Genomic DNA, 20,554 nt, shown 5'->3' with positions numbered 1-20,554 from the left:
CCTCTGCCTGTGCGCCCAGTGCCCACCTTGTGCTGTGCACTTCAGCAGCACCAGAGGCATCCCTGCCTACTTTTGTTCACCTGACACATTCCTGCTTATACTCTCCAGCCACACTCCACTGTCACCTCCTTGCTAACTTCCTCTTGGCAGCCTTCCAGGACTTTGCCAGCTGGATTCTGTGAGCCCTCAACGCTTTTTGCAGACAGTTAACATTATGTTCTAATCACAGTGTGCTTGTCAGTCTCTGCTCCCTACCCTCCAAGGGTGGGTTCCATGTCTCTGTCACCTGTATCCTCAGTACCTGATGCCCTGCCAGGCACATTGGGTATCTACTGAATGAATGTGTCAGTAAGTACATTGAATTTTATCATTAAGTGAGAAAAGGAATATATAGCCCTTAGCATAATGCTGGATACATAGTGAATGCTCAGTGCTTGAGAACTGCCCTAATAATGCAGTTACTGAATGTGTCTGTACACTGCCATGGTAAATACTTCTTTTTAATGGTTTATGATAATCATTCATAATTTCCCCAGAGAACCTTCTGTGTGTTTTATGCTGCTAAGCACTTTCTTTGGGGAAGGGTGTGTTTGCTTTTGCTTCTGCGCTTCTCTCCCTCCTCTCCCATCTCTGGGAGAGCCAATAGCCCTGACTACGCCAGAACCTGTAGCTGAATGACACAGTTGCCAGATCAACCTCAGACTAGGAGTACCAAGGAAGCCTTCCGTTGACAGGATTCCCAAGTGTCCAAAGAACCAGGTTGTCAGAAGAATGCCTTTGGTTCAGCACACTCAGTGGGCCTCTTCTGGGCCTGCCCCTGCAGTGGATGTGGGGGGAGGGGAGTTGCCTTAATGAACAGGCACCAGTCTCCTGCAGGGGTCCGGGGGCGGGGCATGGTGGGGGAGGGGGTGGGTTGGGGAGTGGGAGGGGTGGGTTGGGGAGTGGGGGGGGTGGGTTGGGGAGTGGGGTGGGGGTAAGATGCAGGAAGCCAGGATGTAGGCTTCTCCTCTGAAGCCTTTCTCATCCCACAGCAGCCTCCACCCTCCTGGACACAAGGGCCCTGAGGAACCTCCCCCAGAAAGACATTTCCGGAGTCTTGAGCAAGTTGGCAGACCCCGCTAGAGCAGACTGCCCCACCTCTCCAGCCTCCACCCTTCCTGGGAGGAAGCAGAGGCATGCTCCTAGGGGAGCAAAAACCAACAGGCTTGCATCTGACTTTGAGTCACGGACACTTCATCTTCTACAAAAGTGTTTAATCATGTCCTTGAGCAATCTGCAAGGCATGTTCTCTGCGGCCTTTAAGTGTTTATTTTATACACCTTTATTTTAAACACCTTTATTTTATAGTTGCCGTAAACACTGGTCTCTATAAGAGCCATGGAGGATCAAGGGGGAGTCAGCAGATCTATAATAATAATAATAATAACATTTTGCCAAAGTAGGACACAGTTTAAGAAGGACTTTTATGTATATCATCATAGAAATACATATACCACTTACTGACTCTGTTCTCACACTTGAAGTGCCTCACATTCCCTAATCCTCACAGAGATCATAGGTAGGTAGTTATTCCCGTTTTGCAGAAGAGGAAACTGAGGCTCGAAGGGGTCAAGAGACCTGTCCAAGGTCACACAGCAAGAAAATGTCAGCACTGAAATTTGAACCCTAGTCTTCAGATTCACACACACACACCCCCGACACCCCTCAGGCTGTGGGGGCAACTGGCCATGTGTTCAGGGCCCTTTGGGGAAGCAGCGGCCTTCTGGCTAGGCAATTTCATTGTGCTGATTTCTTCAGACTGGTGATGTGGCAGCCCCTACAGTTCAGGCAAAAGGAGAATTACAAGAAATGCTGCTGAAAGCTTTTTGTGTGGGCACCTCCCTGAGGGCATGTATACCTCCCTCTCTAGGCTGGAGAGGGGCCCAGAGACCCCACACCAGAGCCTTGGGTCATATCAGTTCTGTTTTCTATGGGGGCATCTGTCTGGAACTGAACCCATAAAACAATCCATGCCAAGCCCTTAGCCCTTCAGAGGCGTGCTTGTGTTTTTTATGTTTTTGCACCCATGCCCTCTGTGTAGATGTAGTGCAAAAATAAATTTCCTCTACCCCTGCAATCTTGTACTCTCTCAGTGAGAGGGCTCCAAACGAAGAGTGTCTGCTATCCTGTCGTCCTCAGGGGCTGCCTGATCAGGGTCATGCCACCCCTCCAGTGGCCTGAGTTCTCTCCCACTTTTTGTAACACTCAAAACTGACCTTGAAATATTTTGCCTCCCTCTCTTTTATACTTCAAATAATGCTTCCTAGCCTTGAAACCTACCTTACTATTAAACATTTTGGAGGAAGCAGAACATACTGGAAACATAGAATACTAGAAGAAAAAGTAACCATAAGCCTATCACCCAGAGACAGCCAATGTTAATGTAATGTCATGGACTCCTGCCTGCCTTTTATTTAAACATATCTCTGATCATATAATAATACAAAAGGCCCTACTTAGCTTTTTTGGCACTCAGTATTGTGTCCCTAAAATTTCCCTGTGTTATAAAATCTTGTTATTAACATCTGCTTTTGATAAATATATATTTTCTGTTTATAAAAAGAATCCATGTTTACTGTAGAAAATTTTGGGGTGGGGGGAGAAGTAAACTATAATGAGCATAACCTGCCCACTTCTAACCCCATCATGCAGTTCTGACCTCTGTTAAGATTGCAGAGTGTACTTCTTTGAGACTTTTTCTGGACAGTTGAGATCATACTAGAATCTCAACTTTTTCCACTTTATATCCTGTGGATATTTCCCATATTCCTAAGCATTCTTTATTAGCATTGTTCTCAATGGTTGAGTGATAGTCCATTGCCTGAAGGCATCATGATGTGTTTAACCTCTCCCCAGATCCTTAATGTTATTTCTAGTGTGAGGCCAAACAGTGCCAGGATGAACCTCCTGGCTCATAAAGCTTTGTCTGCATCTCCTAGAACTTCTTTGGGATGAATTCTCAGGTGTAGAAATATCCACAGTTCTGCAGATTTTTAAGGGGGTTTCCAGGAAGGTTGTCCCAGCAAAACCTTTGGCGAAAAGCCTGCCTCTGGCTGCTGTTAACCTAAAGGGAAGCCTTGCTCTGCAGCTCACAGACTCTCACTTGCTCCCAATCATAACACTGCCCGGCTTGTCTTCCTAAGTGCAGTGACTTAGAGCATGGATGATTTCCCTTTTCTTTGTTCCCCAGGGCAAGAGGAGGAGGAGGAGGAGGCGTTCCTGTGTCCCGTGAAAACACCCACTGATCTTGTGGGTGTGGCAGCTGCCTGGCAGCCAGTCCATGCCAAGCCCTCGGCCCTTCAGAATATTTCCCTCAAGCACCTGGGAACTGAAATACAGTAAGTGCCATGCAGCTGAGGGGCCTGCCAAGCTGCAGGCAGCCCCTCCTTCAGAGCTTACAGCAATCTGGTATGACTTCCCTGCGGGGAGGTGGACCTGGGTTGGGGGTTAGGCTCTTTATTTCCAATTCATGCCATCATTACTTTAAAATACTACATTTGTTCTGATTTTTAAAATAGTACACGTTGTCTGTAAGAAATTAGAAACACCCAGAAAGGTATAAATTTTAGAATTACCCATAGTCCTTTTACCCAGGCAAGCATTCTTAGCACCTCCTTCCTCACATTTTCCGTACACACATGCGCATTGTTGTTGTTGTTTAGTTGCTCAGTCGTGTCCAGCTCTCTTGCGACCCCTATATACTGTAGCCCACCAGGCTTCTCTGTCCATGGGATTTTTTCAGGCAAGAATACTGGAGTGGGTTGCCATTTCCTTCCCCAGGGGATCTTCCCAACCCAGGGACAGAACTCTTATCTCCTATATTGGCAGGCAGATTCTTTACCACTGAGCTCCAGGGAAATCCATACATATGCGCATAATTGAGATCTATTCAGTGTAACGGAGTGATGGCTTCACAGTTTTCTACAAATGTCAAATGCATCATTATTCACTTTTTGCATGTGTAATTTACTGTATGTCGATTATGTCTCAGCTTCTTTTTCATTTACTCATGTGTGGTATATATAATTTATATTTCCTACTGGCAGGCTTTGTTTTAAACAGCTTATAAGAAGACAGCACTATAGCCTGGCTCTCAGACCACACTGCCTGCATTTGTATCCTGGCCCCACCAGTCATAGGCTATTCCACCCTTGGCAAGAGGTTTGAATTCTCTGTGCTTCACTCAGATTGTTAGTAAATGTAAATGCAGTAATGTTTGCCTCATGTGTGTTTGGGGCAAGAAGTTTAAAGGTAAACTGCTTTAGAATTGTGCTTGGGTATCAGTGAGCACTTAAATATTGAATATTATCTGCTGCTTTTATTGTTGCTCTAATTGAAGGGGTGGAAGCTTTGGGGAATTCAGACGATACCCACTACTGATCCTGTTTGGGTGCTTGTTTTCTCTGTGGACGTCAGATGAGCTGGGGCCTCTTAGAAAGCAGAATAGATTGTTTGCTGGACTTGAATTAGAGACCTTGGTTCTGTGTGACTCAAATATAGCATTCCTCTCTGTCGACTTCAGTGTTTGAATTTGCTTGGGTAACTAGTAGGGGAGTGGTGCTGTTCCCAGGAGAGGAACAGATTTTAGGGAAAATAACGATGAGTGTCCTTTAGGGCCTACTGGCTAGAGATGGAACTACCACCACAGGTATTTGGATGGAAAGGCCTAGAACTCAGGAGAGAGATCTGATCTGGAGAGAGAGACTTGGGGGTATGCGGCATGATTGAGCCCCCCAGGATGAGTGGACAAGGAGGGCACCCTGCAGAGGATCTTCCCTTGGGTGAAGCAGGAAGGAGCTGGGTACAGGGGGTGAGCCTGCTGTGGGGAGAGGGAGCCTGAGGAACCCAAACACCCAGCCAGTGTGTGTCCAGAGTGGTGTCACGAAGATCAAACCAGGATCATGCCTACTGACGGCCACCAAACAAGAGAAACGGAACCAAGAACATGCAAAAAAGGAAGTTTCCGAGGATCACTCAGTTACTTGAAATAACCCACAGAAAATGTGAGATGGTGTTGCAAGTGCCCTGTCTGCCTCACAGCCCTGGAAAGACCCTTGTCTCCTGCACGCCCTTGCCTGACTGGGCTTGGTATTTGCTCTTGGCAATGCCATGAGCCCCAGTCATACTCAAGGAAGGACACTGTGCTCAGTGCTTTATGCTCTCACTGAGATGTCTGGACAAACTTGAAAAGTAGCATCTAATGGTTAAGTTCTCAGACATGGGTTAGACATCCACATCTGTGGCTCAGTTCCACCACTTGTTCGCTCTGTGGCTTTGACTCCTTAACCTTTCCAAGTCTCAATTCTTCCTGTCTAGTGGAGGTTATAACAGGACTTACCTTGTTGGGCTCCTGTGGGGAGTAAATGAGTTGAGTCTGTGTAGGTGAGGATGAGATGAGTGAATTCCTAGTGTTTCTCTTGGACCTGGCCCATGCAAGGGCCAGGTCATTGTTGGTTGTGGATCTATCCCTCATCTCATTGCCCATGAGAAAACCCAGGCTCAGAGAGGATAAATGACCTGCCCAGGGTTATCTGTCCTTCCAGAACAAGGCTTTATGACCACTGCTGCCATGCTCAACCAGGCCTTTCAGACCTAGTTAAACCTACACAGAAAATGATCCACAAACTGCTCTAAGCAAAGTCAATAGAGTGGAGATGCCTCTTCCAAGCACAGTAGTTTGGGTGGGTTGTGGCCACCTGGTCTGTGACAGTAGTTAGTGAGCCTCCTGTCCCCAGCAGAGACATATGCAAGGGCTTAGAACGATCTTTACTGAACAAAGTTGGGGTTTTTATGCCTTCCCATACGCCAGGAGTGACTACTTGTGAGACCCTGGACATGGTGGGGAGGCTGCAGTCCCTGGGCAAGGCAAAGTGCAGTCACCCCACCAGACCGTGCCTCTGGCTACAGGATGTTCCCCAGGGTCTTCGCCAAATCATGTGTGAGATTCATGTCATGGGGCTCAGTACAAGACCAGCACAGAGTGCTAATCGGTAATAGTGCTCCTCTAGGATCAATCCCTGGGTTGCAAAGATCCCTTGGAGAAGGGAATGGCTATCCACTCCAGTATTCTTGCCTGGAGAATTCCATGGACAGAAGAGCCTGACGGGCTATATAATCCATGGAGTTGCAAAGAGTCAGACACAAGTGAGCAACTAATACTTTCATAGTAAGAACTAGGAGGAGGAAATGTCTAGCCCAGGGAGTCAAGGGTACCTTATTCAAGTTCAGGTGTTAGGAGTGCTGAGTTCTAATTTCTTCTCTGTTCTTAATTTAATTGATTAATTTTACCTTCTATCAGTCAGCTGTACTCGCCATAAGAGAACAATCTCATTCTTTTCCTATTCTGGACTCATCTACACCAAAAGGCTGGATTTTGTTTTAAAAACAAGTTTAAGATCAAATGATAGTCCTTTGAAAAGGTTAACAAAATTGACATACATTTAGCTAGAAAGACCAAGAAAATAAAAGACTAAAATGACTAAAGTCAAAAACGAGAGGGCTACATTACTACCAACCTTACAAAAATATAAAGATTTATTCAGTTTCAGTTCAGTTCAGTGGCTCAGTCGTGTCCGACTCTTTGTGACCCCCTGAATCGCAGCACGCCAGGCCTCCCTGTCTATCACCAACTCCCAGAGTTCACCCAGACTCACGTCCATCGAGTCAGTAATGCCATCCAGCCATTTCATCTTCTGTAGTCCCTTTCTCCTCCTGCCCCCAATCCCTCCCAGCATCAGAGTCTTTTCCAATGAGTCAACTCTTCGCATGAGGTGGCCAAAGTACTGGAGTTTCAGCTTTAGCATCATTCCTTCCAAAGAAATCCCAGGACTGATCTCCTTCAGAATGGACTGGTTGGATCTCCCTGCAGTCCAAGGGACTCTCAAGAGTATTCTCCAATACCACAGTTCAAAAGCATCAATTCTTTGGCACTCAGCCTTCTTCACAGTCCAACTCTCACATCCATACATGACCACAGGAAAAACCATAGCCTTGACTAGACGGACCTTTGTTGGCAAAATAATGTCTCTGCTTTTGAATATGCTATCTAGGTTGGTCATAACTTTCCTTCCAGAAATACCATAAACAATTATATGCTAACAAATTAGATAACTCAGATGAAATGGACAAATACCGAGTAAAACAAATTACTGAAACTGACTCAAAAATAGAAAATCTAAGTAGACCTATAACAAGTAAAGAGATTGAATTAGTTATCAAAAACTTACACACACAGAGGACCATCTTATTTTATAGCTCAGTATGCATATATGTAATTCACAAAAGAAAACCCTTTCTAAGTGGGATGCATTCTGATATTTTCTATTCCATTTTTTAGATGTTTCTCATGATAGCAAACTGATTTTTCAGTCTACCATGGGCTTCCCTGGTGTTCAAATGGTAAAGAATCTGCCAGTGATGCAGGAAACCCGGGTTCGATCCCTGGGTCGGGAAGATCCCCTGGAGAAGGAAATGGCAATCCCACTCCAATATTCCAGTATTCTTGTCCCATGGACAGAGGAGCCTGGAGAGCTACAGTCCCTGGGATCACAAAGAGTCGGACACAAGTGAGCAGCTTGTACAATGGTTCATATCCTGTTTAAAAAACATGGATGTAGTGAACTCTTCATTTTTTTCTTCCTTGTTTATATTTTGGAATATATCTGCTTTTATCGCTTTGCAGAGGGAAAATAAACTCAGTTAAACTGCCTTTTCATCCATTTCAACTTACTGTGAATTTCTCTGTGGTCTGTAGTGCCTGGTTAGCTTTTGGTGATACCGAGTTCCTTCCTGCAGAGCAAACACTGATGAGGGAACTTCCCTGGTTAAGACTCCTCCTTCCAATGCAGGGAGTGTAGGTTTGATGCCTGGTGGGGGAGCCAAGATCCCACATGCCTAGTGGCCAAAAAAACAAAACATAAAGCAGAAGCAATATTGTAACAAATTGAATAAAGACTTTTTTAAAAATGGCCCACGTTGGAAAAAAAAATCTGTTGAGTCTGCACTCTGGGCGCATGTGACCCAGTGCCAGGTACCCACAGGCATGCAGGTAGGTTAGTGCCCAGTTCTTGAAGAAAAGACACCATTACTTAGCCTAGGCAAGTGCTTGGTCAAAGGGAGGCCCACCTCTGAAGTGCAGTAAGCGCCTTGGAGGCTGTGAGGTGATCAGTGAAGGCTGCTGAGAGAACAGGTCTGAGCAGGGAAAGAAAGCAAAGGGAGCAGGAGGCTGGAAGTTGCTTGGAGCTTCTCTCAGCGGAAGTCGGGAGCCACTAGTGCTTTTTAAGCCAAGTCGTTATAAGACCAGGTGAAGGTTTCAGGAAAGTTAATCCGACAGGTCTGTTTCAGTGAACAAAGCAGACAAACACCCCTGCCCTCATGGAGCTTACATTCCAGCAGTGGAGTTGGAGGCAGAGGAGTCAAGCTTGTATTGCTTACAAGGAACGTTATGTACGGAAGATGATGTGTATGATGAAAAAGCGGAAGGAGAAGGATGAGGGTATTGGGAGAGGCTCAGATGGGGTGCATCCTGCAGGGAGCCTGGAGTCAGGCAGGCTGATCAGGCCGTGATCGGGGTTGGGGATGTAGCCTGAGCACCAGCAGGGGCAGCGGGCAGCACAGCAAGGCCATCAGCCTCGTGACCCTCTATTTTCCTTTCAGAAACACAATGTGTAACATCCGGGGTAACAAGCAGACCCAAGGAGCAAACCACAGACCCCCCGGAGAAGATTCTCCACTGAGCGAGGAGACGCAGAGAGAGGAGCAGCCCTCTCCCACTGGCCCTGGCGCCCCAGGTGAGCTCTGCCCCCCCCCAAGCTGCCTTCAGAGACTAAGTGGGTGTCCTCTGTCTTCCCCTAAACCAGCATCCCTGCTTTTATGTCAAAGATGGAACGATCCAGATCAGTCCTCCTGGGCTTCCATGGGTCTAGCAGCAGTAACGATTTTTTTTTTTTCTTAATTGAATTTATTTAGCTGTGCTGAATCTCCTTTGCAACAGGCAGGATCTTTAGGTGCGGCATGCAAACTGTTAGTTGCGACATGTGGGATCTAGTTCCCCAACCAGCGATTGAACCTGGGTCCCCTGTATTGGGAATGCAGGGCCTTGGCCACTGGACCACCAGGGAAGTCCCCCCACCCACTTTTATTTTTAAATTGTGGTAAAAATACATAACAAAATTTACCACTTTAACCAATTTTAAGTATAGGGTACTTGCACATTTCTTGTGCTACCATCACTTTCCATCACTACCATCCATTTCCAGAACACCTTTCATTTTCCCAAACTGAAACACCAAGCAATGATTCTTGAAGTAATAAAGGAAAATATCTCTCACTTTTTCTCTCTTTCTTTTTTTTTTTCAATTTGTAAGGAAAGGATATGAAAATGCTTTTCTGGGATGATTAAAATCAGATCAGCCTGAAGAAGCAGAACAAGTGACTTCAAAGTATTCTTTCCTACCATGATATGGCACTTTATTATTTGTTTTTCAAAATATGAGTGACCCATCAGGGTGGGTTGGCATCTTTGAATGGGCATTCATACCCTTAGGACATATTTTAACTTGGAAACAATTGGGAAAAAACTAGCTAAGTCTTATGGTAGAGAGAACCCCTGGGCTGCACAGAAGTGACTTTAGAAAGCACTGCTGTGGAGCACTGTCTGGTGAACCAACAGCCCAAGAGAAAATCAGTACTATATCAAATCAATAGCAGGTTCTTTGTGCCAGGGCTACTCTAAACATTTTTCCTTTTTTTTTGGGGGGGGGGTGGGGAACGCGGGGGGCGGTGGTCACAGTTTCATTAAGATATCCAAGAACTTTCAGGTGTACCAGCTGAATTTAGAAAAGACAGAAGAACCAGAGATCAAATTGCCAGTAATTCACATACCATGCAATTCACTCTTTTGAACCATACAATTCAGTGGCTTTCAGTATGTTCACAGAGTTGTGCAACCCATCACCATAATCAATTTAAAAACTTTTCTTTTTTCTTATTTTATTTACTTGGCTGTGCCAGTTGCAGCATGCAGACTCTTTTAGTTGCAGCTTATGAATTCTTGAGTTGTGGCATGTGGAATATGGTTCCCCAACCAGGGATTGAACCCAAGGCTCCTGAACTGAGAAATCCGTAAAACATTTTTATTACCCTCAGCAGGAACCCTGTACTGCTCAATCATCAGTCTCAGTCTCCATCTTCCTCCAGCTCTAGGCAAACGTTAATCTTCTTTCTGCCTCTATAGATTGACTTTTTCTGGACATTACATAGAAATGGAATCTACCACATATAGTCCTTTGTGATGGGTGTCTTTTACTAAAGCGGGATCTTTTCAAGTTTCATCCACATACATGAAAGGCTTTACAGTCCATTAATCCGTTTAGTCTTTACAACTACCTGAGCAGTAAATACTGTTGTCCTCATTTAATAACCAAGTGGACTGGGGACGGTTGTGTGGAGTGACTGGCTCATGGCTGCACAGTGAATACAGAATAAGATTCAGGCCCAACAATCTGGCCCCATACTGCTGCCTGAAGCCTCATTTCTAAGTCTTGCCTTTGAAATCTACCTCTTTATTGTCATGAAACCTTGTCCCCACAAGCAAAATCTGATACACAAAGCAGATAAAAGCAGAACTGGGAGTCTAGGCTCTCTCAGAGCCTCTCCCTAGTCAGCCTTTGAGGCACTCCCGTGAAATCCTAGGGCACTGATTGAAAACCACTGCCTTAGGCCTACTTTTCCTCAACTGTAAGATAGGCACAGTGATACTACCCTGCCTGCCCTCAGGGCTGCTGGACAGCAGTGTTATTAGAGGGTAGCAGGGCTCCAGGGAGCCTCGCTGCTGTCTTAGACCCCATGGCAAGAGAGAGAAGCATTGCATTCATCTGAGCACTGCAGGCTGCTTTGTACCTGGCCCAACCAGATTTCTTTTGGGCTTCCGTGGCAACCCTGGCTTCCCTGGTGGCTCAGTGGTAAAGAATCGGCCTACAAAGCAGGAGATGAGGGTTCGATCTCTGGGTTGGGAAGATCCCCTGGAGAAAGAAATGGCAGCCCACTCCAGTATTCTTGCTTGGGAAATCCCTGGACAGAGGAGCCTGGCAAGCTACAATCCATGGGTTCACAAAGAGTCGAACACAACCATGTGACTCAACAACAACAATCAGGTTTCTTTTAAGTCTAGAAAAAGACCATTTTGTTCCTACCTTCAACAAGGCCAAGGAGTTGTTTTTCATCTGTTCCAGACTATCTGGTTGTCCCTTGGCCTGGCCCCTGAAGAAAGTTGCTAAAGTCATCTGGCTCATTTTGCGAGTCCTATCTGTCCTCTCCCCTGGGATCTCATATCTCATCCTTAGTTTTAACATCATAGTCCTAAAAGGACTAGGTATGACTCCCTAAGATGTATATTGGGGGAAGATAAATGAGTAAATTGAGTTAGAAAATTTAGATGGCTCAAGAAAAAAATCCTACACTGTACCAAAGTAGGCAGCAAATGTGGCTCTGAGCTTTTCAGCAGCCAAGGCAAAGAGGGAAATGTAAGCAGTTAGATTATTTTTCAATGTCCATAAAACTATAAACACATATTTTCTTGAAAGAAGCAAAGATTTTTCTGGCACTAAGAGCTGAGAAGAATTTCTGTTGGGGCCTCATAACAGACATGGTGTATGCCATGCAGTCAAAATTCTGAAGATCTCTTGACCTTGAGACCATTGCATAGCCCTGTATGCAGGCTGATGGCAGAGCTCTAAAGCACAGGCTGGGAGTAGGATGGGACAAGGTCTGGGCAATTGATTTTTCAAACTCTAGATTTGATTTAAGAATAAAATTTAGCATGGGTCAGCAAACATTTTCTGCAAAGAGCCAGAATAGCAAATATTTGAGTCTTTGTAGGCCATGCAGTCTCTATGGCAAGTACTCAACTCTGCCTTTGTGGTGTGAGAGCAGTGCAGACAATGCACACATAAATGAGCAGGGCTGGGTTCCAATAAAACTTTATTTACAAAAGCAGGCCAGGGCCTGATTTGGCCTATGGGCCATTGGTTGCTGACCCAGGCTCTAGAGGAAATAAAAGGATATAGCCTTGAGACATTCAGCTATGGAAAGTATGTCTCTCCTAATTTAGCTTGTAATTAGAATCAAATGAAGGTTTCCATTACTCACTGGGACGAGAAGGCAGAGTATGGATCTTCTGTGCTCCTGTCAGTGGACAGATCTGTGTGCTTTGAAAATTGCCCGGAGTGTAGAGGAGGAATCCTGAAATAAGAAAAAGTACATCCAGCCTGGGCCTGTGGCTGAGGAGATGGCCACCTGGCAGACACCAGCAGGGTCATAGGAGGTAGCACCTGCAGGTTGAGATCAGAGAGTAGGGAACAGGCACGGTTTGGAGGATGGGCTGGATGAGCCAGCCAGCACAGTGTAAACAATGTTGATTTAATTTCTTGATTCTCAGAATGTGATCCCTGCACAAGTTATATCAGTATCCCCTAGGAACGGTTAAAAATGCAAATTCTCAAGCCCCTCCCCAGGCCTATTGATGGAAAAACTCTGGGAGTTGGGTCCCCAGTCTACATTTTACCAGGCCTTCCAGGGCTTCTGCAGCAACCCCAAGGTTGAGAACTACTGAGGCCGCTGATCACAACCTCGGTGTTTCTCCTTTTGAGCAGGGAAGGATCCAGCAAATTCTCTGAAGTCCTCTCTGACCACCAGTCTCATTCGGAAAGCCAAGAGCCAGAGCAACACCTTCCCGCTCTTCAGTGAAGGGCTCATGCGGAACCGAACTGCCCAGGAGAAAGTACTGGCCTTGGAGCAGCAGGTTCTGATGCTCACCAAGGAGCTAAAGGCTCAGAAGGTGAGCTCTGGCCCCAGAGAGGCCCCAGGCTCTGGTGCTCCCCTCTGGGTCTGGTGCCCCTGGACAAATCAGATATGGTGTGTTCGCTAGTCTAGGTCCTTAAACGGCCAAACTGCAGGTGGCTGGGAATACTGTGCTGTTGATCAGTCAGGGACATGCTGTCACTCAGACTAGGTGGCCGAAGGCCACCAAGGACAGGGTCTCTCAGATCTCCCCTGGGAGACTGTCCATGACCTGACCCCACACCTGAAGAGGGACAGTGTTTGGAGGAGAGTGCTCTGCATGCAAGCTCCTGGGAGGGGCCACTGAAGGAACTGGGGGATCTTTGAGCTGGCAGCTGGTAACTGGGTATAGATTTCTGAAGGACTGTCACGGGACAGAAAAAGCAGACAGGTCTCTGTGTGTGGCCCAAGGGCTAAGCACAGAGGACAGTGACAGGGAGGAAGGTTCAAGTGTTGTAGAGAGAGAAGTTAATTCTAGCAGTTAAAAGAAAGAGCTACATGGTCATTGTAGAAAACAGGTCACACACATACACAGACGTGCAAATCCTTCAAAAATCCTACCACCCAGAGAGTAGATCAGGTTCACATCTGGCAGTGACCTCATGAAGTAGTCAGGGTCACGTGGCAGAGCAGCAGTGGGGGATGCAGCAGAGGCAGTAGGTTCTCTTTAGCACAATAAGAATGATTACACCAGCACAGTTGCTACCGAAAATCCTGAGCTCAGGGCCCGTGGTGCTCTAGAGATGGGCCCCGCTGAGGTCCCAGGCTCCTTCTCCTCTGAGAGGAAGGCCTACACTCGCATGCTTGAGCCTTGGCTAAGAAAACCCAACACGAAAATTATTATGAAACCCTGAGTCTCTTTCTGCATTACTTCTGCTCTTGCTCCTGGGGAGGTAAAGAGTATACTGTATTTACTTCTAAATAGTCTCTCCTTTGTTGGTTTCTTCTTTTCCGTTCTGTTCTGTTTTTGGAGAACACAGTCCAGAAAAGCACTCTCCCTACCTTGTTTTGGCCCTTTCTCTGCCTTTCTCACCCTAAACAGTTATTTTGGGAACCAGCAGAGCCTTCATACCTGGCAGGTCAGGGGTTACATTTAATGAAGCAGCAGGTGACTAGAGTCCTCAAAGGAGGAAACTCATCCATTCCTGTGTTCTCTGCTCATTTGTTTATTCACCCAGGCTTCTCTGAGGCCCTGTTACAGACACACGTATTCTAGGCACTGGAGAACAAACAGTGAGAAAAGACACAGCCCTTACAGCACCCAAATATATCCTTACAGCAAATGAAGTCTCCTCTGATGACACCTAGCACCCCAGCCATCACTCTTGTCTCCCCTTACCTTTGTGTTCCCGTCGTGAGGGTGTGTTCCTGTCGTGAGTGTCATGAGGCTGCTCCTGAGAACCAAGGGCATTAAGCTGAGCTGTAGCAGTTTCCTGATTCCTGGACCAGGACAGCTGAAGTCCCAAACCTGACCTGGAAAGGAAGAGAAATGTAGAATGCAGACACTTCCTCTCCTTTCTGTGCATCTTCTCCCTTCTTTCTAGGAAGTGTGGGTGGCCTTTCCTCTTAGGGTGTTGCTGCTGCTGCTGCTAAGTCGCTTCAGTCGTGTCCGACTCTGTGCAACCCCATAGACGGCAGCCCACCAGGCCCCACCATCCCTGGGATTCTCCAGGCAAGAACACTGGAGTGGGTTGCCACTTCCTCCTCCAATGCATAAAAGTGAAAAGTGAAAGTGAAGTTGCTCGGTCGTGTCCGACTCTTAGAGACCCCATGGACTGCAGCCTACCAGGCTCCTCCGTCCATGGGATTCTCCAGGCAAGAGTACTGGAGTGGGGTGCCATTGCCTTCTTGTCAAGTGAAGAAGCCCTGGGAGACCTAGTGGTTGCCCCTAGTGGTTGTGCAACCCTGGAGGATTCTTCATTCTTCACTAAATGAGGCCAGCTCTTGGACATTAGTAAGGGCCACCTAGGCTATTGACAGCTCCCCTACAGTCAGCCTGAAAACATCAGGGAGAAGTTGTTCAAGCATTAGAGAATCTGGACTTTCTTACTCGTGCACTTTCTTGGGACAGAGAGTGGGAAGAGACTGTCTTGGGGCTGAGCTTTTGCCTCAGGGAATGAGTGAATTGCCTGCTCTCCGACCCATCTCCCAAATGCACTTCAGTCTAGTGGGCAATTCAATGCACAGACCTTTAAATAAGACGGTCCTGGCCCTGAGCAAGTTCCCTAACCTCTCTCAGCCTCCACTTCCTCCTCTGTAAATGGAGCTATCATCAAATAGGGCTATCATGTTTTACTGAAAAAGCCTGTGTCAAGACTCACAAAACTCAGTACCTGGCACCCAGCAGCTGCCCCAGACATGCAAGTGTGGTCATCTTGGCTGTGACTTCGGCATTCTGTGCCCTCCCTGTTGACTCCTTCCCGCACACACCCCGAGGGCCTCTGGGAATTCTACTTGTGGGCCAGAGGCTGTCCTTACCTTTATTCCACATTTGGAACGGGGACCCCAGTTTTACCAACTGGGGTTTTGCCCGCAACCCAAATACCAAAATCAAAGAGAGGAAGGAGAAGAGGTAGACTCTTGACCCAGAGATGAGACAGAGGAGGCTGGCACCATCTTGGGGTGCCCAGTGGTACCCTAGGCACTCAGAAATGCTGGTCAGAGAGCAGCTCTCCATCTGAGACCATCTAAGTCTAATGCTTCAGCTGCAGAAAGAGTCCACTGGGCTTCCTGGGCCTGGCGCTAACAGATACCTGCTTGTGTCTCTCCAGTGGGAAGATACCACCTTCCTGCCTTAGGCTGTAAAAGGATCCAGGAACTGGGGGTCTTGTCCTGGCTCAGTCAGCCAGGCAGACACTGCCAGTAGTAAAGAGCTCGTATCTCAAGCTCTGTTGGCTGCTCTGGAGGGCACAGAGGTACATGGGGACTCCACTGCCCGGAACATGGAGAAAATGTGAGCACAAGTCACTGCTGGTGTGCAGGCTGGCCCCGGCACTGTGCTGGCTGGCGCCCTTCATGCACTGTCTCCTTAACTTACAGCAGTTATCCTCGCCTTTCCTGACAGACACCAGAGTCCTGGGAGGTTCTGCATGCCCATGACCTCCTGGGCACCAAACCAGGGATCAGGCTCTGGAGTCTGCCTTTTCACTGCACCCTGTTCAAGGGGCTCGGAGGAGGTGGGTGACTTGCTCATGGTCACACAGCTGGAAGAGCCAGGCCTTGGGCACTGATATCCTTCCCCAAGTACAGGACTCCTCACAGCCCAGCTGCCTCCTCTGTAGTCTCACAGGATAGCCCCATGTCAGTCACAAGCACCGCAACTGCTCTTCAGGAGAAATGAACGCACTTCCTGTGATTCCTATACCCATGAGGTCATTACCCATCCTAGGCCCCTGCAGTGCTAGCCCCAAAGGAGATCTGGACTCTGGGAGGTGTCCAGAGTTTACCAGGCAGCTTTGGCCTGGTCAGTCAGGCTTTTAGAGTCGACAGCCTTGCACCCAACCTGAAGGCTGTCTGCTCCAGCAGATGGAAGGCTGGCCTTTGTGGTAATGTTGGCCATCTCTTGGCTTCTAAGCAGGACGAACTCCTCCTGGGCCCTGCCTGTGGCCAGCTTAGTGCACTCAGGATTACTTGGTGAAGGTGTGTAACTCGCTTAGGACACTTGGTTGGAGCAAAGTGCAAGCCCTCACTCCCCAGAACTGCAAATAGAGACTTAAGAATACAGGTCCTGGGGTCACAGAGGGAGGGTTGAGAGGGCGCCTTCAGCACTGAAAGATCGAGAGGGATATTTCAGCATGGGGAAGGACGCTTGCCACACTTTCTCTGTCATCGTTTTGGTGCCTCTTGGTGGCATAGGACCATTATCTATTTTACACACGAGAAAGCTGAGATTCCATTTTCTGAAATACGCACATTAGGTCCACCTTCTTGGATCTGGAATGGGAACCGTGGCCTCTGTAACTCTGAACCCAGGGCTCCTTCACCTGCTCACAGCTGGCCCTGAGCCCCTTAGGGGTAAGAGGATGCCCAGTCCAGTGCTCCTCCCACAAGCACTGTTGGACCCACCCACCTTGATTTTAGTGAGTGGTGAAGATATCAACTCGTTCATAAGATAAATGATTTATTGACTTTTAAAATACTTACTAAAATGACAACTTGTTACCCATTGTTAAAATCTAAGGTGGGCCAAACAATGATTCGATTAAGAAATATTAAAAGTATCACTCAGCCAGCTTTTCTAAGCCTGGGTCCTAAGGCCTTGCTGGGGATTGTGGGAACTGGAAACAAGCCAGGTGTCCATCCTCGGGGATGGGATGAAGGTTATCATGTGCTCCATACAAGGAATACTCTTGAACTGTTGCAAATGCATGTTGTTCGATAATGACTGACCTGGAGAGCTGCTTTCACGTGTTGTAAGGACAAAAGCAGCTTCAAAATGGGATGTTCTAGCTTTGCTTTTTGTTTTTAGTATTTCTATTTGATGTTTATATGTGTTTTGGTGACTGCTTTATTTCACCTGGCATAAAGTCCTCAAAGGTCATCCATGTTGTAACATGTAATAGGATTTCCTTCATTTTTAAGAGCGAACAATATTCCATCGTATGCCACATTTCATTTATCCATGCACCATCAATAGACACTTGGGTTGTTTCCACGTCTTGGGTTTTGTGAATAATGCTGCTATGAATATGGGTTATTTCTATTTTTAAAGAAATCAAAAGAAGCATTTCTATGCAAAACCCATTAACTACACATCATGGAGAAGTCAAAGGTCTTAGGACTGGAGTTGGGAGCCCTCTGCTCTAGCTGCAGTTTCCCCACTCAGGATCCACCAGGTCCCTTTAGTTCTCTGCTTCCTTGAGCTTCAGTGTCCCCATGGGACAGTGGGGTGACTGGACCAGGTGGTTTCCCGGGGCCGGCCAGCCTCCAGGTTTCACAAATCCATGATCCATTCCTGCTCCTCCTCTCACTTGCTGCTCTGGCTCCACTATCTCCGGGTCCCTTTCTTCCTGTCTCATTCTGGTGCCCAGATCCTGGGTTGAGAGGACAGACTCCTGGCCTGGTGTTTTGGTCTTGGATTTTGAGAGCCAGATGTGGGAAGAGGGAGACAGCTGATGGAATGAAATGGGCCTCGGAGTTGACTGTGCCAAGCCTGGGGGACAGATACCCACCCAATTCTGAGGCTAGGGCAAGTCCAAACAGTGGCCTGCGTGGGGTTAATTCACCAGGCAGTTACCCAGGGTGGCCTCCAAATCTCAGCTGAAGCAGAAAATGGTCTGGGCTTCTCAGTTACCGGCAGCCACAGGAATGCTAATCTCTCTTTGCACAGCCCTGCGGAGCTGAGTTCTAAAAATTCCCAACATTCCGGTTTGGTTTTCAACCGCCCTCCTCACCCACCTCCCCTCCACACCCAGGACCTGCAGCTGCATACCTGTTCTTTCACTCCACTGAGCCTTTGCGTAAGCAGTTGGCTCAGCCCCATTTGCAAAGTCCTCCCAATCCTCAGCTCCCTCCATCTGCCCCATGTCTCCCACCTGCTGCTTGACCATCTCTGGCCCTCCTCATTCTTCAGGATCAGTTTAAGCTGCTCCACCTTTATATGAAGTGTACTGATCGCCCCGCCCCCTGGCACCCCTGCCTCCACCCCAGACGAAAGTCATTGCCCACTGCCCTGTGCCCCGACAGACACCCCTGCTTCCGTCTCTTGCAGTAAATCACTCCTCAGCAGTGGTTCACCTTTGCTCCCACCAGCCTCTGTGGCCCTTGAGGGTGGGAATGGTGACTGGTCCCTCTCTGGGTCCCAGGGCCTGGCATGGGGCCTGGCACTGAGTGAGCACTTGATACAGGTTAGATGGATGGATAGAAGAGAAAGAACCAGAAAAGGGACAGTCACTAGTACCAAGGTTTCAGAAGTTGTATGCTAACTTGGTCTTATCATTAGCTTCTCAAATGAAGTTATGATTTGGGGCAGTTCTCCTCCAAAATGGAATTGTTCTTAGCAAACCACCCTCTCCAGCCAATCATTTATTTTAATGCTTTGGCATACATACAGTTAATGTGTCTCCAGGGAACCACATTTTTCCAGATGAGACTGGCATGGAGCATGGCAGTGTGACCTAAAGACCCCACCTGCAGGTCTGAGGTTCACATGAGACTGGCTGCTGAGCTGCCTGATTTCTGATATCCTGGTCCTGGCCCCAGATGGATTCATATCCCTGCTTTGGGGCAGAACAGGTCCCCAGTGCTGGGAAGGTTGGAAGCTCAAAGGCACAGGGAACCAAACCTTGAATGCTCAGTTTACTTGAATGAATCAGGTGGCCCTGCGAAGAACTAAATCAAGGTCTGTTGCTTCTGAACTCCCTGCTGCTTGCTTGTACCAGCCTCACAGGCATCGTTTGGTAGGCAGAGGTGTGGATACAGATGGATTGAATGAAGCCCCAGGTGTTGTGGCTTGGTGTGAGGATTGCCAGCATGTTTTCTCTCTAATGCCGCCTCAACTTGATTGGTAGTGACTGCGTGGATGCCATATTCAGAAGGATTCTGAGGCCTCAGCTAGGGTTAGCAGGAAGGAATACTGAGATTGATTATGAACATCTGCCTCAGGAGTGAGAGGGAAGAGCCATGCCACACCGCTGCCACTCCACCTTCAATACTGACCAAGCACAGGCAGCTCAGTGGCTGAATGACTTGGGATTAAATTCCACTCTGCTGGGCCTTCGTTTGTTCATTTCTGAAACAGACATGTATTAGAGTACGGGCAAAAGCCTTAAAGTATTATAAAGCTTAAAGCCTTAAAGCCTATAACATATTGGGAGTTAATTTCTCTCTGACATTGAGGAATCCAGAGTGAAGTTCTGAGCTGGCAGGACAACTGTGTCATCTTCAACATGCAAGTTCTGCTTGTGAGCCCAACGTGGCTACTTCAGTTCTTGCCATTTCCCAGGCAGAAGGAAAGGGAACTGGGCCAGGGCAGTGTGTGTGCAGTGGTTTGGAAGGTATGACCCAGAAGCTGCCCACAGCATTTCTCATATCCCACTTAGGCAGAATAATCACTTGGCCACATCTAGCTGTGAGCTTGGCTGGGCGATGTAATCCTTTGCTGGGGATCCATGTGTCTAACTAAAACTCTCTCTTTTTTCTTAATATTTATTAATTTTTTTTATGGCTTCCCTGGTGGCTCAGACGGTAAAGAATATGCCTTCAGTGTGGGAGACTCAGGTTTGATCCCTGGGTTGGGAAGATCTCCTGGAGAAGGGAATGGCAACCCACTCCAGTATTCCTACCTGGGGTTGCAAAGAGTCGGACATGACTGAGTGCGCGCGCGCGCGCGCGCGCACACACACACACACGTTAATTTTTTTCACTTGGCTGCGCCAGATCTTAGTTGCAGCTTGCAGGATCTTGGATCTTTGTTGTGGCTTGCTGGATCTTTAGCTGCAGCTTGCAGGATCTAGTTCCCTGACCAGGGATCAAACCTGCACTGGGAGCTCAGAGTCTTAGCCACTGCACCAGCAGGGAAGTCCCTAAAGCTCTTTTAAACAGAAAGAGAGAATGTGGGTGCTAGAATGAGATAGCCCAAGAGATGATGGTCTTCTCAGGTGGTTCTAGTAGTAAAGAACCCGCCTGCCGGTGCAGGAGATATAAAAGACACGGGTTCGATCCCTGTGTCGGGATGATC

At 47.5% G+C, this 20,554-nt stretch overlaps 1 protein-coding gene and 1 long non-coding RNA gene across 5 annotated transcripts in view; one reads left to right on the top strand and one right to left on the bottom strand.

The window, feature by feature from the left end:
- TBC1D2 (TBC1 domain family member 2) overlaps positions 1 to 20,554 on the top strand; it is a 42,498-nt gene that overhangs the window by 4,399 nt on the left and 17,545 nt on the right. For all 3 annotated transcript variants that reach the window (XM_055578608.1, XM_055578607.1, XM_055578609.1), the window contains 3 exons: positions 3,230 to 3,377; positions 8,695 to 8,828; positions 12,690 to 12,874. In XM_055578608.1, the coding sequence (XP_055434583.1) occupies positions 3,230 to 3,377; positions 8,695 to 8,828; positions 12,690 to 12,874 (467 nt within the window). The remainder of the gene's footprint in view (positions 1 to 3,229; positions 3,378 to 8,694; positions 8,829 to 12,689; positions 12,875 to 20,554) is intronic.
- On the bottom strand, positions 1,036 to 19,062 carry LOC129650298 (uncharacterized). 2 transcript variants are annotated; one of them, XR_008713702.1, is made up of 5 exons: positions 18,927 to 19,062; positions 14,216 to 14,349; positions 12,187 to 12,279; positions 7,769 to 7,932; positions 1,036 to 1,816 (listed from the first exon to the last, which is right to left on the bottom strand). It is a non-coding gene; the product is annotated as an uncharacterized LOC129650298 (long non-coding RNA). The 2 variants fall into 2 exon arrangements; XR_008713701.1 differs by lacking the exon at positions 18,927 to 19,062 and adding an exon at positions 18,308 to 18,479.

The sequence above is a fragment of the Bubalus kerabau genome, chromosome 4 (genome assembly GCF_029407905.1).
Source record: "Bubalus kerabau isolate K-KA32 ecotype Philippines breed swamp buffalo chromosome 4, PCC_UOA_SB_1v2, whole genome shotgun sequence".
Taxonomy (NCBI): Eukaryota; Metazoa; Chordata; class Mammalia; order Artiodactyla; family Bovidae; genus Bubalus; species Bubalus kerabau.
This window is presented reverse-complemented; position numbering and strand designations above follow the sequence as displayed.